The 27,294-nt window shown below is 41.4% G+C and overlaps 1 protein-coding gene across 4 annotated transcripts in view; it reads right to left on the reverse strand.

The window, feature by feature from the left end:
* cblb (Cbl proto-oncogene B, E3 ubiquitin protein ligase) overlaps positions 1 to 27,294 on the reverse strand; it is a 125,552-nt gene that overhangs the window by 75,395 nt on the left and 22,863 nt on the right. For all 4 annotated transcript variants that reach the window (XM_063487874.1, XM_063487875.1, XM_063487873.1 and 1 more), the window contains 5 exons: positions 23,761 to 23,882; positions 17,513 to 17,650; positions 16,943 to 17,030; positions 15,171 to 15,302; positions 5,493 to 5,693 (listed from right to left, as the gene is read on the reverse strand). In XM_063487874.1, the coding sequence (XP_063343944.1) occupies positions 5,493 to 5,693; positions 15,171 to 15,302; positions 16,943 to 17,030; positions 17,513 to 17,650; positions 23,761 to 23,882 (681 nt within the window). The remainder of the gene's footprint in view (positions 1 to 5,492; positions 5,694 to 15,170; positions 15,303 to 16,942; positions 17,031 to 17,512; positions 17,651 to 23,760; positions 23,883 to 27,294) is intronic.

Here is a 27,294-nt window from a genome sequence, read left to right on the forward strand (position 1 = left end):
TATATATATATATATACAGGGTGGGCCATATATATGGATACACCGTAATAACATGGGAATGGTTGGTGATATTAAAGTCCTGTTTGTGGCACATTAGCATATGTAAGGGGGCAAACTCCTCAAGATGGGTGGTGACCATGGTGGCCATTTAGAAGTCGGCCATCTTGGATACAACTTCTTTCAATAGGAAGAGGGCCATGTGACACATAAAATCTATTTCATAAAGCTACTGTGTTTTTCTAACGACAAGCCATGAATAAATCCTGAAATAAAGGTTATCCTCAAGGACAAGAAGAGAGTCTTTAGATCTGGAGACAAACAGGAGCTAAGACCTGTCCAGAAGAAGCTGAAATGGAAGATAAGGCAAGAGAAGGAAAACTACAGGAGGAAGATGGAAGAGCAGATGCTACAGGACAACATCAGAGGGGTTTGAAACAGCCTGAAGACAAAAATCAACCCCCCAGGCTGCAGGAGACTTGGGGTGGGTGAATGACCTAAATAAATATTTTAATAGGTTTGATCAAACACCCACCCCCCAGCATCATCCCCCCTGCTGCAATCTTCCTCATCTTTAGGGACTGCCTGTCTTTTATCTCAGGACTTCTCAGTTCCCATCCATCACACCCATCCCCGGCATCTGTGGACTCCAACTTACACCCCCTCCCCCAAAATCCACTCTTTCTATCTCAGCACTTCAAGTGAGGAACAAGCTTCGCAAGATCAAGGTGCGGAAGGTTGCAGGTCCAGATGGCATCAGCTCTAGGCTCCTGAGGTCCTGCGCAGATGAACTGTGTGGCATCCTAGGATATCTGTTCAACCTGAGCCTGTCACTGGGGAAAGTACCACAGCTGTGGAAGACCTCCTGTGTGGTACCGGTACCAAAGACCTACCATCCCAAGGACCTCAGCAGCTAAAGGCCAGTAGCCCTGACATCACATCTGATGAAGACCCTCGAGAGGTTGGTTCTAAACCATCTGGGCTCCCTGGTAAGGTCTTCATTGGATCCGCTGCAGTTCGCTTACCAGCCTGGCATCAGGGTGGAGGACACCATCATCTACCTCCTGCACAGAGCTCTGACTCACCTGGAGAAGCCAGGAAGCACTGTGAGGATAATGTTCTTTGATTTCTCCAGTGCTTTTAACACCATCCAGCCACGACTTCTGAGGGACAAGCTGGAGCTATCAGGAGTGGACCACCACATGTCCCAGTGGATACTGGACTACCTCACAGGACGCCCACGATATGTGAGGACACAGGGCTGTGTCTCTGATATGCTGGTCTGCAGTACGGGGGCCCCACAGGGAACTATGCTGGCACCGTTCCTCTTCACCCTCTACACTGCAGACTTCTCCATCAACTCCCCACGCTGCCACCTACAGAACTTCTCTGACGACTCTGCCATCACAGGTGAGGTTGACTCAGGCTATGTCCACACTAGCCTGGATAGATTTGAAAATGGCGTTTTCGTCTGAAAACACTCCACGTCCACAATTTCAGGCCGATAACGCTTACGTTCAAGTACTGCGCATGCGTGAAACGCAAGAAGATTTGGCCTGCCTCATTTCTGTCTGCCCTTTATTTACTTTCCGGCTCTTTGAAACGTTGTGGCAAAATGTCAAGGAAAAGCACCAAGTTTTTTAAATGGACTAACAATGAGGTGGAGTTGTTGCTGCAAGTAACACAAAAGTACAAAGTTGCAAAAGCGAGTGAGAATTAAAGAATTTGAAGAAAAGCTATCTGAAGCATGTACAAACTGATATTAATCTTTAATAGGGCTGTCAAAATTGAGAGCAAACAAAACAACTGCTGTATAATGCCCTCCGCTATCTTTGGTCACATGACTGCATCATATGACTAACATGCGTCATCGTTTTCGAAAGTCTCCGTTTTCGCTGTCCACACTGCGATGCAAAAGCACCGTCTTCAAATGTATTCGTTTTTGAGAGCGTTTTCAATACGATGCGTTTTCCTTCGGGGAAAACGCCGCCTCAGGCTATGTCCACACGTACCCGGGTATTTTTGAAAACGCAGATTTTTCTATGCGTTTGCACCTTTCGTCCACACGTAAACGGCGTTTTCGGTCACTGAAAACGGAGATTTCTAAAAACTCCGGCCAGGGTGGATATTTTCTAAAACTCCGTTTTTGCATTTACGTGTGGATGAGAAAAACGGAGAAAACGCAGCGTCAAAGGTGTGCGCCTTTTTTGTCACAGTGTGCGCCACGTTGTTGTTTCGGTGAAATGAATTTCTACAATACTGTTACTGTTAATTGTCCTCTCTGCAGTGTTTAAATGCTTACATATACACACACAGTTACTGTCCCTCCACACATACGACTCGGTTCTGCTTCTATGCCCCAGCTTTGTTTACCATTTCCCACCGAGGCTTCTAGACTTATGATTGGCCAACATTTCTACACGGTTAGGAATATAGCGCCACCTGCTGCTTTGGCATGCTCCTAACAGTGTTTTCCTTCATTTCTGCCTTTACGTGTGGACGGGATTATTTTTTAAAACGAAAACGGAAAATCTCCGTTTTCAAAAATACCCGTGTACGTGTGGACATAGCCTCAGTGTAGACGGGAGGCCAAAACGGAGAGAAAACGATGCGTTTTCAAACGTAAACGCATTAGTGTGGACGTAGCCTCAGAGTACAGACAGTGGACTTTGGACATTGTGGACTGGTGTCAGCATAACCACCTGCTGATCAACGCCGGGAAAACCAAGGAGTTAGTGGTGGACTTCCGGAGACGCAGACCCACCACACTGACACAGGTGAACATCCAGGGAGTGGACATTGAGATAGTGGACTCTTATCCACTATCACTGGGCGTTCACCTGAATAATAAACTGGACTGGAGCCACAACACTAATGCTCTTTACAGGAAGGGTCAGAGCAGACTCTACCTACTGAAGCTTCTAAAGACATTCTATGACTCTGTGGCATCCGTCATTTTTTACAGTGTTGTATGTTGGAGCAGCAGTTTATCGACAGCTGAGAGGAAGAGGTTGGATAAACTCATCAGGAAGGACAGCTCTGTTCTGGGATGCACCCTGGATCCAGTACAGGTGGTGGGAGACAGAAGGACTCTGGCCAAAATAACTTCTCTGATGGACAGAGTCTTCCACCCCATGCATGTAAATGTTGCTGAACTGCAGAGCTCCTTCAGTGACAGACTGCTGCATCCTAGATGGATGAAGGAGCATTTCCGCAGGTCCTTCCTCCCTGCAGCTGTCAGACTGTACAATCAAAACTGCTCCCAACAAACATAGATGTTTACATCAGTGCTGTAACAACTTCTACTGTTATAACTTGCACATTACTTTTCTCAGTTTATATATACACTAACTTATTGGAAGTTACATGTCTACTTTTTAATGCACAGGTACAATACACAATCTGCACTTTTCTAATTATTCTAAATATTCTTAACTATTTAACAATCTTTCAGTATCCTGCTCTGTTTGCACACTACAACCTGGGCTTGCCACTTATCTATACTCTAATTTTAATAACTGTACAGTACTCTGCTTTGGTAACTATTGTCCATGATGTAAATATGTAAAAATTGTGTTTCTGTTCTGCATCCTGTTCTGTTTGTATATGTGTGTTTTTGCTGCTGATACAACCAAATTTCCCCTTGTAGGACAATTAAAGGATTATTCTATTCTTCTATTCTATTCTATACTTTTGACCCTGTGTAAATTAGAGAGAATCCAAAATAAATTCAAACTTATACACTCAATCCTTGTTTTTTAAAAACATTAAAGACATTCATTCCACCCTGAAAAAGAACATTTCAAAGAAATCATTAGAAGCCAAAAATCCATGACATTCATGCCCATGATGAGTGCATGTATATTGAAAAATTGGACAAAAGTGCAAACAGTATACAGTACTGTGCAGCTGCTTTTCTTCTTTGTCTTTTACTTATTAATTAGAGTTTTAGTTTGTTAGTTTAGTGAGAAGGTCAATGAGATGGTCCACAAACTCAGGAGTTCGAAGCTGGTGAAGCATGTCGATGAGGATAGCTGCTTAAAGTCAAAGTGTGCTTTAAAAACAACAGCTAACCCCCCCGCCGTGATCAGAACATCTCAGAGCACTAAAATAAGTACAGCCAGCCGGCAGTAGTTCAGAAAAAATCAAATCAAATCAACTCAAATCATTGGGTAGAGTCCAAGTTTCAGGAAGAGGAAATTCAATGCATGGGAAGAAAAGAAATATTTTATTCTTTCTTTCCTCCATCCATCCATCTTCTTCCGCTTATCCGGGACCGGGTTGCGGGGGCAGCAGCCTAAGCAGAGAAGCCCAGGGCCTCCTCCCAGTGGGACATGCCCGGGACACCTCACCCAGGAGGCGCCCAGGAGGGATCCTTGTCAGATGCCCGAACCGCCTCAACTGGCTTCTTTCGATGTGGAGGAACAGCGGCTCTACTCTGAGCCCCTCCCGGATGGCTGAAATTCTCACCCAATCTCTAAGGGAGAGTCCAGCCACCCTTTGGAGGAAGCTCATTTCCGCCGCTTGTATCCGCAATCTTGTTCTTTCGGTCACTACCCACAGCTCGTGACCATAGGTGAGGGTAGGGACATAGATAAGACCGGTAAATTGAGAGCTTCACTTTTACGCTCAGCTCTCTCTTCAACATGATCGGTACAGCGTCCGCATCACTGCCACCCCAGCAGACCACACCATAAAAGATGGCATGGTCTCAGAAAGTCTTCAGGAGTGGGCCCTTCACTCCAAAAGACCTGAGTCTCCGCAGCAGGTACAACCTGCTCCGCCCTTTTCTGTATTATGAGTCCAGTCCAGTTTATTGTTCAAATAAACCCCAAGGTACCTGTAGCTATCCACAGCCTCAATGTCCATACCTTGAAAACTCCACCCTTTTCCGGCTGAGAACCATGGCTTTAGATTTGGAGGTGCTGATCCTCATTCCCGCTGCTTCAGATTCGGCTGCGAAGCGTTCCATTGCGAGCTGGAGGCCACCACCCGATGAAGCCAACAGAACCACATCATCCGCGAAAAGCAGAGATGAGATTCTGACACCACCTAAGTGAAAGCCTTCCACCACTTGGCTGCGCCTAAAAATTATGTTCATAAAAATTATGAACAGAATCGTTGACCTAGGGCAGCCCTGGCGGAGCCCAATACCCATCCGGGAACGAGTCCGACTATGCTGACCAAGCTCTTGCTACAGTTGTATAGGGATCAAATGGCCCGTAGCAATGGGCCAGACACCCCATACTCCCGCAGCACCTCAAACAGCACACCGAGGGACACGGTCGAATGGGGGTCACTCCCATAGGCCTTAAATCTGGGACTCTCCACCATTTGACCTTAGAACTGAAGACGCTTCTCGGATGAAACATCTTCAAGCAACTTAAAGAAGTCCAGACATTTTTCTTTCCAAGTTCCTTAGACATTATCTGTATATAATTTTTTGAGCGGTGTATTTAAGTCTGTATTTATACTTTTGACCCTGTGTAGATTACCTTCCTGATGTTGGCCAGTCCATTCATGACAAGACAGTCTTCTCGGTCTTCCTCATCATCCAGGTCCAGCAAGGGGGAGCTTTGTTGGTCCAGGAAGAAGCACTTGGAGCCCTCATTTCGTGGGTCAAAGGGATCCACAATAATGGGCTCTGTGCCTTTGATCTCACAGCGACAGAAAGGGCATCCTTGGCCATCTGATTCCTGAATAGATATAACAGGCTAGTCATACACAAACATACAAAAACACAGGTGGTGACATTTTAACAAAAAAATATTACTAAATGCCACATGTTGTTTCAGTAACATCAGGAAACTACTGTGCATTCATTGTAAAAGACCCTGTCAAAAACATAAAAAATAGCAGTATAACGTTTTAGAGCATCTATCTAACAAAGACAGAACAAAGCTATGCTTTTGGTAGCCATATAGTTGGGAACTTGACTGTGGACCTGTGGGAACTGATGTCTGTTAATAAAAAGCTTCACCTTTAGCCACATATGACACACATTCTAAGTTTTTTAAACTTTATTTTTGAGTGATCGTTTCATTCATAAGTCAACATTTCAGTAGCACACTGGGAGAATTCTGAGTCAAATGATTATTCTCTGTGGGCTTATTACCACACTACTATATCACTATTACCATTATCACACTTTAAAAAAAAATACAGGCCATGGCAGTTGTGTACATTACTTATTGTTTTCTTTGAATAAATAAACCTGCGGATTTTTATCATCCTTAGCTCTTGGACAACTCTTCTGATAATTCTTTTCACTCCTCTATCTTTCAGGGAGCACCTAGCTGTGGCCAGTTTATGGTGAAATTATGTTTTTTCCACTTCTGGATTATGACCCAAAGAGTGATCAGTTCTGCAACCAGTGCCATCAGTTTGTTTTGCAACAATAAGGTTGCAAAGGTGTTGAGAGAACTCATTGGTTTTACCAGTCATGAGATGTTTGTTGTGTGACACCTTGGTAATGACAGACCTTAATAGGCCACCAGCTGGGACTGAACCAGCTCATTTTAATTTGAACTAAGTGGCAGGATTGCTTGGAAATTACTGATAGATTTCAGCTGGTGTCACTGCTTTCCATGCCTTTTACACCTCCCTTTCTTTATGTGTTCAATACTTCTTCCCTGTATAATTTCTCTATTACACATAGCTTTTTTCATGGACATCTATGGTTTGATTTCTTTGCATGTGTAGGTTGGATGGGTTGCTACTGACATCTGGTGAGAATGTCATGTCAATACTGCCTTCAAAAATATATTTACTTTGAAACTTGGTGAAATGTTCAACGCTTATTTTATTCAATGTTAATCTTTTTCTTTTATTTACTTGTTTTCTTTTATTATTCTTATTATTATCTCTGTGGTTATACACTGCTGAAGCTGACAGGGATAGTAAAGAGAAGGAGGAGGTAAAAAAAAAAGGGAAAAACTGCAAGACTTAAACAAATAGCTGCCTGTGTACTCCCCAACATCCCTGGAGAAGCTGATCATAACCACATCTTGCATGTGAGCTCTCATCAATTTTTATCCAGTTTGGAAGGACCAGCATGTCTTATTGATGGAGGCATGGGGGCACACACTCCCTTTGTGACTCTAATCTATTGTGGGTGTTTTAACATTCCTGGATAAAGTTCTTTCTTTTTCTACAATTAAGGTTTATTTGGCAACTATATCTGCTTTTGATATTGGATATGATGAGGTGACTTAAGGTGTACCTTAAGTACACTGTACTGGTGTAGAGTCAACAACCTGTCTCTGAATGTGGACAAAACAAAAGAGTTGAATGTCGACTTCATGAGAGCACAGAGAGATCACTGTGCACTTAACGTCAATGGATCCTCTGTGGAGGTCGTCAAGAGCACAAAATTCCTTGGTGGTCACCTGGTGGAAAACCTCTCCTGATCCCTCAACACCAGCTTCATAGCTAAGAAGGCCCAACAGCATCTTTACTTCCTGCGGAAGCTGAGAAAAGCCCATCTCCCAACACCCATTCTCACCTTCTACAGAGGGACTATTGAGAACATCCTGAGCAGCTGCATCACTATCTGGTATGGTAGCTGCACCGTATCGGATTGCAATACCCTACATTGGCTAGTGAGAACAGCTGAGAAGATCACTGGAGCCTTTCTTTCCTCCATCACAAACATGTATCGCACCCACTGCATCCACAAAGCTGCGGAGGACCCCACAAACCCCTCACACACACTCTTCACCCTGCTGACTTCTGGCAAGAGGTACCGGAGCATTCGGGTCCTCACTGCCAGACTGTGAAACAGTTTCTTCCTCCAAGCCATCAGACTCCTGAACACTTAGTGACTGGACCTTAACCCTGGAGAACCCATGGGGTCAAATAGGGTCGGCTCTGACCCCATGGGTTCTCCAGGGTTAATACATGTCACTACCTCAAGCACTTAACTGCACAATCTCATACACACAAACACACACACACGCACACCTTCATACATCAAGCTACCTTTTGTACAATGCTCAGTCTTTTGCACAACCCACTGTCATTGTTGCACTTTTCTATTGTACTGTTGTGTCTGCACTGTCTTGTGTCTGTATTATTCTGTTCTGTCTGGTGTTGCACTGTTTTTTTTGTTTGGTTTTTGGCAATTTTTGCACACTTGCAATTTATGTAGTTCTGTGTTGATTGTCTGTTATATGTCATATGTAGCACCATGGTCTTGGGGAACGTTGTCTGTCTTCACTGTGTACTGTACCACTGCACATGGTTGGAAATGACAATAAAGCCACTCGAGTTGACTTGAGTACTGCTTCTCACTTTAGCCTCTGCAAAGTGAGTGGGTAGCCTTCATGCGTTTTTTGTGCATCCTTCTTGCACACAGTTCTCTTCTGACAGCCTTAGGGTCGTATTTTGTCCAAATATGTTAGGGTACCTGGGTCGTTGTGTTTTTTTTTCTTTGACTCTTGTTTATTCGTTATTGTTTTCTCTGTGTGACTTTTTTCCTAGTTGACTTATCTGTATTTCTAGTTCAGGTTGTCTGGTTAGTTATTAGTTCCCTTTTCATGTCCTGGTCTCGTCTCTGTGTCCTGTTTGCCTTGGTCTTGCCTTTGTGTGCCCACCCCTGTTAGGTCAGTCTTGCCTTCATGTTTGTCTGCCTGGTTTTTTTCGCTGTAAAAAGAAGTTTTCTTCCCACGCACAACGGACGCTAATGTTTTTGTCCCTTTTTATGGAATCAAACTCAAAATAAGGTCAGTACTTCCACGCTTTAAACGCTGCATGCTCATGCTCTCTCCCACACTCGATATATTATCCATTGTTGATCTGCACACAGCTGTTGTCATGAACGCCGCACTCGCTTACGTCACTGTCATGAGACATTCTCGCAAAAAAATCATGGTTTTAGTAACGCAGTAACGCAGTGTGCTTACAGGAAAGTAACGGTAATCTAATTACTGTTTTTGCAATAGTAATCCCTTACTTTACTCGTTACTTGAAAAAAGTAAGCGGATTACAGTAATCCGTTACTTGTAACGCGTTACTGCCCATCTCTGATCAGGACACACACTGGACCTTGTATGTGTTAAATATTGATTCTGTTTCTTCTGTGGACATTTTGTTTTCTGACGATTGTATTTTTTTTCTAAATCATCTTTTCTTGTGCGTCTCTTGGTCGTGGTGTGATTAGCTCTCGCATCTTAAATTCTTTTTTTGCTGTTAAATTTTTTTTAAGCTTTCGGGGGCGCGCATGAGCATGAGTAGTGAGTAGACATGTCTTCCACAGCTCCCGCTTTATTATATTAAATTAATTCATTCTGCACCTTGCAACCGGCTGAACGTTTGAACATTTAGTAGGTGACTTTATTATCCTATGAGTGGATGAATGCCTCCTAAACTGCCCAAACGACAGGGTGGGAAAGTCACAGCGCGGGGCGATTCAAACTCCTCGGCCAGTACAGAAACAGATGCTAACGCTAACAGCATGGACGCGCTAGCAAATGCAGTTACAGCGGTACAAGCCTCTATCGACTCGTTTCGGGAGGAGAACTGGGCATCTATTGCTTCTCTACATTCAATCCTGAGTGGGTACGGCCAACGAATTACCGACATGGAAGAAGGAATGAATGAGTTCGACAAGAGACTGAGCAGCATGGAGACCTTCCAATCCTCGCTAAAGAGAATGAGGCTTTAAGAGAGAAGGTGGCGTACTTGGAAAACTACACCAGACGGCAGAATATACGCACTGTGGGGATACAAGAGAATGCGGAGGGCCCACGACCAACGGAATTCATCACCAAAATACTCTTTGATGTGCTTGGGGAGAACAACTTCGAGAGGCCGCCATTGGTGGATAGAGCCCACAGGAGTTTGGCTCCACTGTTGATAACGAACGCCCCGCCTCGCACCCTGCAGAGACTGGTGACTGAGGTAATGGTAACGATTGGGTTAATTACATTGAAAATCACTTCACAGAAGGTGGCATCATTAGACATGGCTACTCTGTCATATTTTGAATATTTCTTTACTCTCATTGTGTTCTATTATCATTGGTCATAGTGGCAATGAACATTTTATATTTGATGGTGTAAATACACACCACACGTAATGCCATTCATGAGCACCTTCCTAAATGTTCAATTTTTGTTTTTCTTCATTACTGATGTTATTGCCCTTTTTTCCTTTTTTCTTTTCTCTTTTTCAAATTATGAAAGGGCGTTACAGTTTGTTTAATACCCTGTTGCAGAGGTTCATTAATGGTTCAAAAATGTATCCTTTATTGTGGGCAGCATGCAAATGCAGGTTTGCAAAAGTTTGAAGTTTTTTTTGGGGGGGGGTTAGGGCTGTGCGATATGACCAAAATCTCATATCCCGATATTAAGACATCTATCGTCGATATAACGATATAAATTATAAAAATGTAACATTTCCTGTAAATTCTATGAATCTCGGGCATCTCGGCTTGCGTGAAGTGTTTCCAGCTGGGCGTCGAGTACCTGGAGTCCAGTGTTTTAACTGATGCATGAAACTATACATTTTTAGACATAGGTTGTAACGGCCGCCGTTTTCTTTGTGAGTATTTATTACACAACGTGCTGCGGAGAAAAGCCTGTTCTAACGTTTGAGTCTAAGGTTTAGTTTTTAGCACCTGGCGGCTCTTTTTTGCTTCTCATCCGTTAATACTCTGCATCTTTCACGTGACTCGTTTTATTTTGAAAAGCCTCAACAGGATCTTGACCTTTATTGTGAAAGGTTTATGTGGAAAATAAACAAGCGGACACGCCGTGGTTTTACCGTCGTTGTTGCTAACGAAAACACATAAAAAACAAGCGCTTGTCCCTCCGTAGTGTGGTTATATTAAATATAAGAGAAAGAGAGAACTTTAAGAAATTAATATAGCCACTACAGTGACCATCAAAATGATGAAAAAATATTGCCGTAAACAGTTTATTTTGCGACACCACGAAACAAACGATAGCGTAAAATGAAACGATAGACGTTTTTATATCGTCATCCGATATATATCGTTATATCGAACAGCCCTAGGGGGGGTAGCCTTTTTAAGGCCCGTTTATGTGTTATGTGTTGTTTTGGTGTGGCATTTGTTTTGTATTCACTGTGTGCACCTACTGTGCTTTTTTATCGTTTAAATTGGGCAAACATCTATATTTTTGAATTACATAGTTCTGACAAAGAGTAAATTGGACCCTGTCCCAGATAATGCTGACGTAAAAATTATGAGTTGGTATGTGAAGGGTATGAACCAGGCAATCAAGAGAAAAAGGATCCTTTCTCATTTACAACATCTTGGGGTTGGTATTGCCTTCCTACAGGAAACCCACCTCAGGAATTGTGATCAGTCTAAAATTCACAAAGAATGGGTGGGCCAAATGTTTCATTCATAATTTAATTGTAAAGGCCGAGGAGTGGCTATACTCATCCATAGAAAAAATCCTTTCATCGTATCAGATACTATCTTGGACCCTAATGGCAGATATGTGATGGTTGTGGGAGAGCTGTCTCAACTTCGCCTAGTATTGGTCAATATTTACCGTCCAAACTTTGACAACGAGAACTTTTAGAAAAAGATGCTAAGCTCCATTCCCAATCTGGATAGTTATCATTTGGTTATGTCTGGGGATTACAACCTGGTAATGGATTCTGTTTGGGATCGCTCTTCCCAATCTTTACTAAGACCATCTAAATCTGTGCAAACAATTCAGTCATTCGTAGAGGCACATAAACTTGTAGACCCTTGGAGATTTAAATATCCCACTAAAAGGGAGTATTCGTTTTACTCTAATGTGCATAAGTCATTTTCTAGGATAATTTTTTTCTGGTTGACCCCTACTTACTGAGTGCTATTACAGACTGTAAATATGATCCAATCGTCATTTCTGATAACGCCCCGGTTAGTATTAAGGTAACTCTTCCGACTCTGAGGACAAAGCGGACATGGCAGCTGGACCCACTCCTACTGGCTGATTCAGACTTTGTGAAGTTCATTACAGAACAAATAGATTTCTTTCTACAGGTAAATAGGACGGATAGCATCTCAGCTTCGACCCTCTGGGAGACGCTTAAAGCGTATCTCAGGGGACAGATTATCTCTGCTTATATGAGGAAGAAGAAGTATAAGAAGATTGAGGAGTTATCCTCAGAAATCAAGACCCTGGACGGACTCATATCTGGTTCTCCGACCCCTGATTTGATTAAGAGGAGAATGGCCTTACAAACTGAAATTGATCTATTAACTACCGCCCAAGCAGAGAAGCTCATTTTAAAATCCCGTAGTAGATTGTACAAAGAGGGAGATAAACCATCCAAATTATTAGCTAGCCAGCTCCGCCAAAAAGCAGCATCCCATGTTATTTCGCAACTTATCTTATCAGATGGCTCATCAACTGAGGATCATCAAGCTCTTAACAACTATTTTAGAGAGTTTTATGCTAAATTATATTCCTCAGATTCAGCACCAGCTCAAAATAAGCTTGACGCTTTTTTTCCCTAATCTGAATATTCCTATAATTGACTCTGACTCGAAAGAACAATTGGAACAAAGTCTGACACTGGAAGAAATTAAAAATGCAATAATGTCCCTTCAGAGTGGAAAAGCCCCTGGTCTGGACGGGTTTCCAACTGATTTTTATAAGAAATTTATGGACAAACTTGCCCTTCTTCTTCTCTTGGTTTACACGGAAGCAATAGAGAATAACATTCTTTCGCCTACGCTGCGGCAGGCATCTATTACACTCTTATTAAAGAAGAATAAGGACCCCTGAGATTGCTCATCCTATAGACCAATCAGCTTAACAAACTGTGATGGCAAAGTGTTCTCAAAAGCCATTGCACTCCGACTTGAGAAAATTCTTCCTCATATTATTTTAGGGGACCAGACTGGGTTTGTCCAGGGTAGACAATCCTATTTTAACCTGAGACGATTGTTTAATATCATCTATACTGAGGCTGATACTCCATCCCCAGAAGCAGTAATATCGCTTGACGCCGAAAAGGCGTTTGATCGGATTGAGTGGGATTATCTTTTTCACACACTTTGGAGGTTTGGTTTTGGTCCTAACTTTTTTCATTGTATCAAGCTCATTTACACTAATCCGACTGCTTCAGTCTATACCAACGGTATCTCATCGGAACCTTTTCCCCTTCACAGAGGGACCAAGGCAGGGGGATCCAGTGAGTCCATTACTTTTTGTTTTAGCTATAGAGCCACTCTTAGAAGCAATAATAGTATACAAGGTATCTCGCGTGGTGGCATAACTCACACTGTCTTACTGTATGCGGATGATTTGTTGTTATATGTAACAAATCCAATCACATCTACCCCTGAAACCCTCAGAGTCTTACAGGAATTTGGAAGCATATCTGGATACAAACTAAATTTAGCTAAAAGTGAATACTTCCCCATTAGTAATAATGCAGGCGAATACCCCAATCTGCCATTTAAGTTGTCTACCGAGTCCTTTACATATCTGGGTGTAGAAGTCACCAAATCCTATTACAGTCTGTTTAAAAGTAACCTCACTCCTCTATTGGAACAGTGCAAACAAGATGTTAAAAGATGGTCTATTTTACCATTATCTCTCATTGGGAGAGCTAATTCTGTAAAGATGAATATTGTGCCAAAATTTCTATATTTATTTCAGGCGTTACCTGTTTAAATACCACAGTCTTTTTTCATGTCATTTAATCAAATGGTTTCTTCATTTATATGGAATAATAAAACGCCTCGTATAAGAAAAGAATTTATGGAAAGACCAAAAAAAAAGGTGGGCTCTCACTGCAAAACCTGCGCACATATTATTGGGCGGCGAATCTCAAGGTTCTTTATTTGTCACATGCATAGTTATACAAGTATAACACACAGTGAAATGTATCCGCACACAGTGAAATGTATCCCCATCCCAATACCATCTCTCTATGGCTAAAGGACTGGAATGATCAGATCCCTGCGTGGCTACAGATTGAAAGGGTCACAAGCAGGTCACATTCACTCCCAGCTTTACTCTGCGCACCCCTACCACCTCTAGTTAATAATGTTAAAGATAGCACAACTGTTACTCAATCGCTACGCATTATAAATCAGTTTAAAAAACATCTGGGTATTCAGAGTATTTCTATTCACTCTCCAATAATACATAACCATCTTTTTCAACCATCCCTAATGGACAATGGCTTCAAAATTTGGCACGACAGGGGCATTCACAGTATTGAGGATTTATATATTAATGATACGTTTGCTAGCTTTGAACAACTATCTAGGAAATTTGGTCTGACTAATAACCATTTTTTGCGATACTTGCAAATCAGAGATTTTATACGTAAAAAGGTTGCTAATTTTCCTACTCTCCCCCCTCCTTCCTGTTTGGATTCTATACTAAGGGTCAATGAGATGAAAAAAGGCAGAATATCGTTTATTTACTCACATATCATGGACAGTTGTAACCTGTCTATTTCATACATTAGCCTAAAGCCTATGCCTATAACATTTTTGGTCTTGTTTTAAGCCCCTCAGAGTAAAATGTGTGGACTGTCATACTGCCCAGAGATTAATAACATCAGGGTCAGTGCAGAACTCTAGCAAGTCTGAAGAGACATGACTACAACACCATGGTCAGCGAAGGGATACGTATGAAAAAAGGGAGAACAGGACATGCTAATGACTCATATGAGAGTAACATTTACAGACACTGCTCATACAGCTTTCAGTGCACAAACAAGAGGCACAATAAATACACTAGTGTAGGACAGGTTGCTGTGAGAGACACTACATACAAAAACAACAGGAAGCAGAAAACCACAAGCAGAACCACAAGGAGAACCACAAGCAGAAAAACTGGAATATATTGTGTGCATATAGTCTCAGTTTTCACTTCTGCTGCTATGTGGAAATTCAATTTGGACATATTCATGGGTACAGGGAAGGAGTAAGGAAGAGAGGGGTTTTTTGTTGGACTGACTGCTGAAGAAAGCTGCTTTGACTGTATTTTTGACTGTATTTTTCAGAAGTCTTTTCAAACTTCTATGCAGGCTCATTAATGCAATATTCATCACAAAGAAAAAAATATATTACCCAACTGGACAGAACATTTCTCAGTGTGACAATGAACAAATGCATATACACATGTAATACCACCAATATTCAACAACTTTGAAATGGACTTCTGTGATAAGATTTGTTACGGTACCTGCCAGGCAGTAAGACACGAAGTACACATGAGGTGACCGCATGGTTCAATCTTGATGTCTTTGTCATTCTCAGCACAGATCTTACAAAGCTGAAAGGTAGAGCCCATTTCACAGTACAGCTCATACTGCTCCTGTTCATGCAGAAAATACTGCTGTTAGTCATCAAATGGCATATAAAAGTCATGAGAAACATATAAACATGCACCATCCGTACAACACACGTTTCCCATCTCGTCTTGTACAGTGTGTTTTTCTTCTCTCACTCGTTCAGAGCTATTCCATAACCTTTTATCTTTAAAGTCCCAAATTTTATTTGGGGATCTAACTGAATAAGTGTTCAGTTCAAAAGAAAAAAAAAACATGTTTTCTTATAGTGAATGGTGCTGCACCAAATTCACAGAAACAGACTATTTTTATTGGTTTAATTTTAAAGACTTCCCCCTCAAAAACCAAGTCACCATTACTAAACAAAAATAAGTACAAGAACAGGTATAGCTGTGTAAGAACTGCTAGCTACTAAAAACCTACAATCTATCTGTACAGTTTGAAACCACAGAACAATCAGAATTTCCACACAAGTCAGCATGTAGCATGAACCAAAATGGTTTTAAGCATTTTCTAGAGTAATTTTCCCAAATTACTTCCATTGTGACCATTTAACCTCCTAGGACCTGGCGTCCACATATGTGGACATCACATTTTGGGTTATTTAGACCAAAATACTCAATTTTGCTCTACAAGGGCCTGATATCCACTTACGAGGACATTATACTGCTAGTGTTCTATCAAAATTTTAAACGAATATCCTCATATGTGGCTCTGATTTTTCATAAAAACAAAAATAAGGTAAAAAAAAAAAAAAATCTGGTAATTCTTTGTTTTTACTTTCATCGGGCCCCAATATGCCCAAATATCAAAGAGAAATTAAAAATGCATGCCGTGGAAGAGTTCAGGTCTTAGGAGGTTAATAATCTACCAAGAAGAAAATCGCTTTTGTAGCGGAAGCCTTGGTGGAGCTATGTTTTCAGTGATGTTTTTAATGATGCAAGCAAAAACTACCAAGCCAAATTCCATGAAATTGTGCAGTGATGTAAATATTTGAAAAAGAGGATCTCATTGGATGGTGATGTAGAACTGGATCACTTTCTTAAAGTGGCCTTGTCAGATAATACTCTTACTGGTGCAGGAAAAACAAATAAATAATAAGCAGACTGCTTGCTGGGCAACTGTCATTCACCTTTGAAGTTTCCCAGTATTCCCTAACTGATCTTGTTTGGAATAATTTTCTCAGAAAATTTAAATGTCAAAGTACAGGGAACACTACACTACTACACATGAATGAATAAACAAACCACTAGTAAAAAGTGGTGTAAAAATAACTTTTATGTACTATTTTGAAATTGAAAAAATGTGGCGGCACTTCTAGAAAACTGTCACACTATATGGAAAATTCAGTTTTGTAATAAAGCTGAAGTGAGTATAAAAAGCCATTGATTTGTATTACTTCATTTAATACCGCACTTTTACACAGTGATTTTCAACATTTAATAGTTTGGAGAGGCTGTGAGTCATGTCGATTTACTGAATGCTGTGAAACACAAAGTCTACCCGGCGAATCATACTACTCACCGAAATGTCACAATTATTTATGTGCCATTACAAGTGGAAAATTTGCAGAGTATTATAAATTTCTCCACGTATACATGTTTGTTTGTTTTTTCAGTAACATAGAAACACTCACACACACACATAACCACACAGACAAACCCACTTGTGTGACTTTGATGTGATCGTGAGGTGTCGGCTCACATAAACCAGTGAGGTCAGGATTGTAACTGCGACCATCTGGGAATAAGTAGCTGCGAATTTAAAGCAAACAACCAAACAACAAAGAACAGCATTTCATTATATGTTATATTTATAAGAGTTTAACTTGTGCACAATTCAATAATCATGAATTCTGTCTAGTTAAAAACACTGGCTATAATTATGTAATGAGTAAAGTGAAAAAATGGATTAGTAGTACTGTTTGTATCACTAATATAACCTGTTTTTTCCACCACTTGAATTAAATATATATGTCTAACTTTTTTGAAGGCCTTTAACATTATCAGGTTTATCGAAACAGACAACATCAGATAAACACTTCTGGGTCAAAAACCCTTTCTTGATCCAGGATATGGCTTTCATAAAAGAGTTTTTCATACACTGATCTCTAGTTTGCTGCTAAACATTTAAAGCCAAGATACAATTTGTGACTTTCTGTTTGTAGAAAGCGACAAGCTCACCACATACCTGCAGAGAGTGAGTTAGAAAAAGAAGTGTGTGACAGGTTACATACAAGCCCTCCTTGTAGCCATCGATTAAAGCCTGGAACAGCGGTTTGTTGTTGGGAATGGTCTGCAGTATGTTTCCATCAGTGGTCACATAGCCAATGGCCCATTGGCCCAAACGTGTACAACTCAGTCTGAAGATGTAACTATTAGAGAAAGATAAAGATATGCATGACTCACACACTAAAAACATCACTGACAAGGAAAAATCTGGTAACAACTGAAAAGAGTGCAGTGACTACTGGAGAGTCAGTGACACCTTGGAACGATGGCATTAGGCGCAAATCAGGCTTACAACAGAGTCTGTGTCTTCTGTAAGGTGGACCCCCAAACAACACAACACACAGGTGTTCACTCTGTTGAGAAGGAGGTCTGGAGTCACCCAAAGTCAACTTGAGTCTGACAATGATATGGTCCAAATTATAGAAGCAACCATGATAGGAGATATTGGCAGGAAACTTCAAGCCATGGCAACAATAGGTTCAGAGAAAAAAGATGAAAAATATCAAAGAATGAGAACGGGAAGGTAAAAATCCAAAGACAGTTACATGTAGGCTTGACACTATATAAATGTCATGGTTACAGGTTACAGGAATTCTTAGTACATATGTATATATATATATATATATATATATATATATATATATATATATATATATATATATATATATATATATATATATATACACATATACCTGTAGTTTATATTAGAGCTGGACAGAATGAGTTTAGCCTGGAAACTAAACTCGACCTTGACCACTGGTTATATTAAACAATTTCTTTCCTCTACTGGCTGTCAAAGAAAAGGAACAACAACAACAACAACAACAACAAAAAAAAGAAAAAAAAAGAAAAAAAACAACTTATCACTTTATCTAAGATACATTGTCGATGTACCACAAAAAGGGACCCCAGACCTGATCAAAAATATCTTCTCTCCCCTTAACTCTGTGCGTAACCTGTTCATATAATGCCATCTTGGACATTTGTTCAGTCCATTCCCTGAAACAACAGGGGTTAGATGACTTCCAGTGCCTCAGTATTATCCTGCATCCTCCATCCATAGTCTCTGTCTTCCAGTGAGAATAATGCTGTCAGATAACAGACCCAGGACACACAAAGCTTACAAAGGCTTAGAAAGGTTAAGATTAAAAAGAACATTCACAAGGTTAATGATCCCGTCCCACAAATAATAATTTTTCCGGCATGCGTACAACATATGAACAAGGGTCCCGGTTTCTTCCTGACATTTCCAGCAGCTGTCATTGTCAGCGAGCTTCAACCTGACTAGCTTACTGGGAGTCCAGTAGTTTCTGTGAAGTAACTTGTATTGGATAAGCTGAGATTGTGCTTCACGTGAGCAAGCATACCACGATGAAACCAGCTTCTTCCAACTATCCTCTGAAATCTGAATTCCAAGATCATTCTCCCAGCACAGCCTCAGCCCCTCCAGATGGGGAGCCTCTCTGAAGATCCCATAAAATTTGGATGCTCTGATTCTATTGATGCCAGGAGCAGTGAACACCTCCTGAATACTAGATGGAGGGTCTGGATTATTATTCAAAATAGCTTTAATACAGTGTCTAACATGAAAAAAACTCCAAAGTTTCCTTTGATCAATATTAAATTCTTGTCTGATTTCCGCAAACGATTTCATGCCAGTTTGCCCAAATAAATCCCCCACTTGGCTGATACCTGCCCTAACCCAAGCCTCCCACCTGAACAGTTTCTTACCAACTAATATTTTCTTATTATACCAGATAGAGGCTCTAGAGGTAAGATAGGGGCTAGTGTTGATAAATTGGTGAGCTCTAAACCAGGTCTCTTGTATATAAGCCAACACTGGATCTTTTCTCTGAGTGAAAAAGGCCTCTTAAGGTGTAGGAGCCACAAGACTTTCCTCAATCGCCACCCATGACGGCTTCTACCCATGTACAATGTTATGCAACGATACAAAATTGAAATATCGCGATAGAATATGGGTAAAACACGCCTGTGCAGTGCCTTTGTTTTCATATGCACATGGCCGAAAAAGAATGGCGCCAACGGAGAATGAGAAGGGGGAAAGCGGATCGTTGAGTGAAATGGACGAACCAGAATTGGTTTGTAAAAATGGTGCAACTTCAGTGATGTGGAACTGGTTTGGTGTTTGTCCATCAGATACCCACCAAAGCACATTTTTTGTAGAACATGCAAGCGGGCTGTCGTTATTACCGTATTTGTCGGACTATAAGGTGCTCGTAAAAGCCTTCAATTTTCTCAAAAATCGACAGTGCACCTTATAATCCAGTGTGCCTTATGTATGAATTCTGGTGGTGTTTACTGACCTTGAACGGATTCTATGTGGTACACGGTGCTCAAAAATCTGTCAAAAAATGTTTTAGTACGACTTTGGTAAGCTACGAAGCCGCACCGCTTCGATAGATTGTCTGGGCATTACGGCTCACGGCCTCGCAGAGTAATCTGGGCCCAAAACTCCATTTGCTTTAGGTCCCAAAGTCAAACGAACACTGCGGCACACTAAGAGTTAAAAATTGTCTAAATTCTTTCATCTTTAATAAAATGATCAGCATTGCTGCTTTACCAGGCGTAACAATTAAGTTTAACATCCAGGCATCCATGAAAACTGAATTTATTACATTTAACTTGATAAAAGTTAACGTGAGGGTTCCTGATGATTAGGGACAAATGCAATCGCATGGCAGGATGCTGTAAACAGACCAAGCTTCAGTCAGGAGAACAACTGAGAAAATCCATCCACAATACGAAGTTAGTTATTAAGATACTGCAACAACATGGGAATAGAGAAGCTGTGATAGAATACAGCATTAATGGTACAGAAGTGGAGGAAGCAAGAAGAATGAGTTGAATAAACTTTGACTTATCTGACTGCTTTGTGCCTTATAATCCCGTTCACCTTATAGTCCGAAAAATATGTATTTGACTTTTTTATTTGGCACACTGCAGTTTAATGTCGCAAAGCACCTCTTTTTAACTTCAGTGGATATTATACATGGTTATGCTCAGGATATGTCAGCCCATTTCCACTGGAAATGCCTTTTGGTTAAACTTTCAGCAAGGAATTTGCATTTGCACTGTTAAATTTTTATATAGTCTTAATGCACATAAAAAATGGTAAATGGCCTGCATTTGTATAGCGCTTTACTTAGTCCCTATGGACCCCAAAGCGCTTTACACTACATTCAGTCATCCACCCATTCACACACACATTCACACACTGGTGATGGCAAGCTACATTGTAGCCACAGCTGCCCTGGGGCGCACTGACAGAGGCGAGGCTGCCGGGCACTGGCGCCACCGGACCCTCTGACCACCACCAGTAGGCAACAGGTGAAGTGTCTTGCCCAAGGACACAACGACCGAGACTGTCGCGGAGCAGGGACTCGCACCGGCAACCTTCCGATTACAAGACGAACTGCCAACTCTTGAGTCACGATTGCCCCCAAAAACAGCTGCTTGTTTAAGTGAAAATAAATTGATGGGTTTTTTGCGCTAGTAAAGTTGTGGAGTTGTATTTTGTATTTTGTCACGCATCAATTATATTGTCAGTTATATCGTTATCGCAAATTTTCAAGTATATATCATGGTAAATATTTTTGGCGATATCAGCCTGTTCTAGTTATATATATATATATATAGTTTATTATTTATTCCTGCTGTCTTACCATTTATATTTTATTTCCACACAGCTTGTGTTGTGCATGTATAATGACAATAAAGCGCTTTGTTTGTCTTAATCATTGTCTTTAGTCTTTAGGTTTTGGTTTCAGTTAATATTTTGCTTAGGGATTAGTACTGTGTGGGAACACTACACTACTACACTTGACTGAATGAGCAAACCACTAGTAAAAAGGGGTGTAAAAATATTTTTATTTATTATTTTCAAACTGGAAATATGTGGCGGCACTTCTAGAAAACTGTTTTGTCACACATAAATCTGAAGTCATTGGTTGCCAACAACCTGGAGACAGAGCAAGGGGTTTCCTTTTAGAGGTTGAATAAAGTGTTTTGCTGATCAATTTCTATCTAAAGCCTTTGGCTTATTGGGTGTTAAAGGAGTAAGGAGACACAGTCACTGATGGCTTAAAAGAGGAGAACCAATGGGGACAGAAGTGGAAGGTCCTATAGTACGATCTAATACTGTTATATAATTCGATAAGACCAGAGGATTCCAAGAACATCACTAAAGACGAGCCCAGAAACATTAGCATAACAGGTTGCTGGCATATTTTTAGACCTGGTCTTATTTTCTGTTCTCACTCATTTCAGTATTTTATTTTTGGAGTCTTTCTCAACAGTTATAGGGTAATTTCATTCAACAGAGAAAACTACTTTTTTTCTATTTTAAGCCATAAACTTTTCAATCTTTTTCTTTTACATGAAACTACACTGCAACAAAAAATGTTAATTCGGCCACATCTTTCAAGTATAAACATTGAGGGATTTTCTTATGCAAATGAAACAGCAAAGTATAAGGTATGTCTGTGAAGGTTCTCAGTCATCCAGGTCATTGTAGTCTAAGGAGCTTGGAAAGAAAAAAGAATCTGGACTTATTTAAGTTGCTTTCAAGTTGCTTTAAGTTCAAGCAACTTAAAGAACTCCAGACGCTTTTTTCTTTCCAAGCTCCTTAGACAAAGTAACAAAGTAGAACAATCTAAAAGCAAAAAGTCATGATTAATGAGAAAAAATTCAATTCAATTTTATTTATATAGCGCAAAATCACAACAACAGTTGCCTCAAGGCTCTTTACATTGTGAAGTGCTTTATTGCTTTACATTGTAAGGTAAACACCCTACAAAAATACAGAAAACACAGAAACCCCCAACAATCAAATTACCTCCTACAAGCAAGCGCTTTGGTGACAGTGGGAAAAACTCCCTTTTAAGAAGTGGAGGAGAAGGAGGCACATAATTCTGATTCTTTTTTTTTCCCCACAGTTTGTCAATTCAGTTTTCTTGTTGTTTTTTCTTTTTTTTTTTTGCAGATCAATGAACCTCTGCCAACCTTTACTTCTGAAAAACGCTTTTATTTTTTTCCTTTTTTGTTGCCTATTTTTTGTTGGTGCCATGAAAGTCAACATGAGCTAATGTTTTTCTTAAAATGTTACATTGTTTTCAGTGTCACATGTGTTTTCTTTATTCTACTGTGAATAATATATTTGCAAATCATTACATTCCACTTTTATTTATAGTTTAGATTTGAGCTAAGATAGGTATAATATGGATGGACTTTTCACCATCTTGGGTATCCCAGTAACATGTTTAAAAGTGTGTGAGTGTGTTTTTTCTGTTTTTTAAATGAGTATCGTGTAGTGGCTCATCAGATATGACTGTCCTCACCCACACAGTTATGTGGTTCTGCTTATGTCTTCCAGTGTTGGTTTGCAGCATGATATCTGCATGAGTCACTTCATAGGCAGTACCCTTTATATTTGGATACTCACACCAGCCCCCTTCCATGCTCACATACACAGAGACCTGTCCTGTTATTACCTGCTCTACCATACCAAAACAAAAGACCTGCTATTCAGAAGGCATGCAAGGCCCAGCTCAAGGGTATACAAGCTGCTGGGAAATAAGTTCGGGTATTTTTAAAGCTACTTTCTGTGCCATCCAGGAAGATTGCAGGTGCACTTTTTTGTTGGTATCTTGGTTCAGATGCTAAATTCTAAAACAGTTCAGATGTTTGTGGTGTAGGTGCCATTCTTGGTTTTTTTCTTTTCCTTCCAAAACATGATGCAAAGCCAATGTATATTTTATAGTCATTTCTATATGAAACCTAAAAGAACACTATAACCACATGGAGACAGAGCAAGGGGTTTCATTCCAGATAAAATCAACCAAATTGTTTTCCCAGCTGAACCAAAGGGACCAGCTGGACTCATTGAAAACTAGCTTTAATGCAAATTCTGTGTTCATACTATGAATATTAAGTCACAAGTGCTCAAAGTACAAAGCTGGTCGAAATTCTGTGCCATATTTTGTGTCATATTCTTTATGCCAGTATTTTTGAGCATTCTAAGCCAAAATAAGCTAAATTAGAGTTGACTGCATTAAGCAGAAGTGTCATAGCAGTTGGAAAGTCCGCTCTACAGCTTGGTAAAATAAGTAACAGGGACAGAACAAATGGCAAAATAAAATTTTTACAAGTTAAGGAAGCAATGACAGTATCCATCCATCCTGCGACCCTCTGTGATCCAGCCCTTTCTGCATGCTGAAATTGAAGGATTACATACCTGCCAGGCTTGTTGATGTACTTGTGCAGTCGAGCTTTGACTTCATCATAAGTAAGGAAGGCCATATAGCCAGGGTGTGTCACCGCTAGGAAATTCCAGTTCCTCAGAATCGATCCCCAAGGCTGAAAAAGAAAAACCATGTTATTGTGGTTATGCGGTTTTTGTAAGTATTAATGTTTTATATTGTAAACATCAAGTAAACGGAAGTTGGGTCTGCGTGTGACAGATCATGTATAACACCATACACTCATTGCGTTGCCTCCGTGAATTGCCATCTTATTGTGCTAGAAAACCCAGGAGTATTTTGCACCTGGTAGGGTCTTCCAAGGTAAACTGTTCCTCGCTGAGGGACCAGACAAAGAGTGATTTAAAAAGAAATCCATAAAGGAGGCAAAATCATGGCGCCCCACGAGGCAGACATGTTTGCTTGCTCTGCTCTCAGATGCCGACTTGTTGTTTGTTGTTGTTTGCTTTTGTTCTTTTTGCACTGGATAAGTGTTGTGCACTGTTAACATATCTGAGACAGGCACTACTGGACATCGGTAACTCACACAATCTTCCGGACTTTACCCTTCCACCGGAGTTTCAAGTCATTGTTCGCCCCGGTAGACACCGCCACCACCACCCCCACCCCCACCCCCAGGAAGGCCCCGAAGCACTGAGCCCTAGTGAGTCAGCTGACCCCAGGAGTGCACTTCGGAGACGGCTCCATGCTAGGCTAAAAAGCTCGAGCTAGCCAACCACCACTACCCAGCCTCTTGCTGGCCAATGTGAGGTCCCTGGAAAACAAACTGGACGAACTACGAACCAGGATCACAACACAACGGGAAATTAGAGAATGCTGCGCTCTTATTTTCACCGAGACCTGGCTCTTAGACAGTCCTGGAGTGTGCCGTTCAGCTGCAGACTCACTCCGTATACCGAGGAAACTGGACTGCAGCCTCCGGTAAGGCTATCGGGGGAGGTGTGTGTGCGTTCATTCATGGTGCGGAGACGTGCAGACTGTCCAGTAGCACTGTTGGCCAGACGTGGAGTTTTTAATCCTAAAATGCCGCCCTTACTATCTGCCGTGGGAGTTCTCAGCTGTGTTTTTGGCCATTGTTTACATCCAGCCGCGAGCTGAATCCGCAGCAGCGCTTGGCAAACTCCATGATGTCACCAGCGCATTACAGACAACTGGATCAACAGTCAGATATGAGACATGCTGCATACTCGGTCTCTCGCATTTAGATCAGGCAATGAGACGTAGTACAAAGCTGCGAAGTATGGACTGAGGAAAGCCATTACAGCAGCTAAGAGGCAGTACAGAAGTCTGCCTCTTAGCCGGATGGCTTCTATTCTGCTGATGACCCCGGGCGGATGTGGCAAGGCTTGCGCACATCACAGAGTACAGGGACACCATCAGCACTAAAATTCATATCTCGATATTTTTTAGCTGGATGGCGATATAAGATATATATCTCGATATTTTTTTAAAGCCATAAAGTAAGAACAAAAAGAGAGTTCTTAGTCAAAGCTGTGTCCCAGATGTCACACAGGCACTTTTATTAACATACAGCATAGATGTACATGAAAAAAAACTACTCAAAAATAAATTATGAGCATTTATTAAATAATGATGCTCTATAAATAAAAGAAAACTATGTTGTTTTGTGCATAACAAAGAGCTCACAATTGTGCAGTCAAAATGTAAACTAAAAGACGCTGAGCATAATAACAGACAGATTTCACAGCTGCTCTGTTCCCAACTTCTACTGACAGCCTGGAGTTTGAAATCCGCTTCGTAACCATGTCTCTGAACAGGTGCCATTTATGGTCCTTATACACACACAGTACCGTAATATTACGTTGAAGCACAGTACGTATTACTCCGCGAGGCTCCTCGGTAGCCGTAATGCTTCGACAATCCATCAAGCAGTGCAGCTCTGTAGCTTACCAAAGTCGAACTAAAACATTTTTTGAGAGATTGCTGAGCGCCGCGTACCACATAAAATCGGTTCGCGGTCATCAAGCACAACCAGAATTCATACAAAAGGCGCGCAGTCAACTTTTGAGAAAATGAAAGGATTTCAGGCCGTGCAGTTAGGCGTTAGCATGGTTAGCTCGTTAACACGTTGACGCCGTCCAGCCCCACGAACGGGGCGATGCGCAGTAACTTGTTAACGGAGATTTGCCGTGTCCATCTTGTCGCTGCCTGCAGGTGAAGCGATGGGGGAGGAGGGGGAGTTGTGTTCAGTGAAGGAGAGGCGAGGTCGAGTAACGTTGCGTAAAGACAAAAGTGGACGAAAGAGAGGCAAACTTGCGGCTCCACAACTATAATTATAACGTAACATAGACTATATCGATATAAAGGATATTGTCACATCTTATATCTCGTATAAAAATATATCGATATTTTTAAAAAACTCGATATATCGCCCAGCTCTAATCAGCACCATCAGACCTCAATGTATTCTACACCCGCTTCGAGACCCTCCAGACCCCCCAGACCTTCCAGACCTCCCGGACCTTTCAGACCTCCCAGACCTTCCAGAACCCCCAGATCACCCATGTGACTGGCTACAGGACTTTTTGACTTTCCCAGTCCGACAGGATCGGCAACAGGACTTCAGCCAGCATTATTACAAACACTGGCGTTCCACAGGGTTGCGTCCTCAGTCCTGTCCTCTACACCCTGTACACCCACGACTGTGTCGCCTCCAATAGGGATAACACCATACTGAAGTTCGCGGACAACACTGCAGTGATTAGTCGAGAGGTGGCCGGTCTGGTGTCATGGTGTGAAGACAACCTCAACCCTCAACACTGATAAGACAAAGAGATGATAGTGGACACGGGAAAGAAGAGGAGGCCTCACCAGCCGCTGTTTATCCGGGGGCTTGAAGTGGAGAGGGTGAGCAGCTTTAGATACCTAGGCGTCTACATCACTGAGGACCTCACCTGGACACTGAACACCACACAGCTGGTCAAGAAGGCTCAGCAGCGGCTGTATTTCCTGAGGAGGCTGAGGAAATTTGGTATGTTGGCCAAGATCCTCAGCAGGTTCTACAGCTGCATTTTCGAGAGCATACTGACCAAGTTGCATCACTGCATAGTACGGCAGCACTACTGCTATGGACCGCAAACGCCTGCAGAGAGTGATAACAACTGCGGAGAAGATCACCAGGACTGCACTGCCCTCTCTGCAGAGCATCTACCATCGCAGAGTCCAGAGGAGAGCTGCCTCCATCCTCAAAGATCCCACACACCCCCAACACGGACTGTTCACACTTCTGCCCTCGGGACGGTTTTAGAAGTGTGAAATCCAGAACATCCTGACTCAACAACTCCTTCTTCCCCACTGCTATCAGACTCAGAACAGCTGACCTATTTCAACAGTAATAATAATTTTTGCACATCAGGTCATCTTACATATTAAACCAGCATATTAAGCTCATAGCTCCTTTGCACACAAATCTGTTTGCAAAATTTGCTCACAGTGTGTGGACAGCAGAGAAAGAATTTCATTGCACAGAGAAATGCTTTTCTTTGTAC

This window comes from Pelmatolapia mariae, linkage group LG10_11 (genome assembly GCF_036321145.2).
Source record: "Pelmatolapia mariae isolate MD_Pm_ZW linkage group LG10_11, Pm_UMD_F_2, whole genome shotgun sequence".
Lineage (NCBI taxonomy): Eukaryota > Metazoa > Chordata > Actinopteri > Cichliformes > Cichlidae > Pelmatolapia > Pelmatolapia mariae.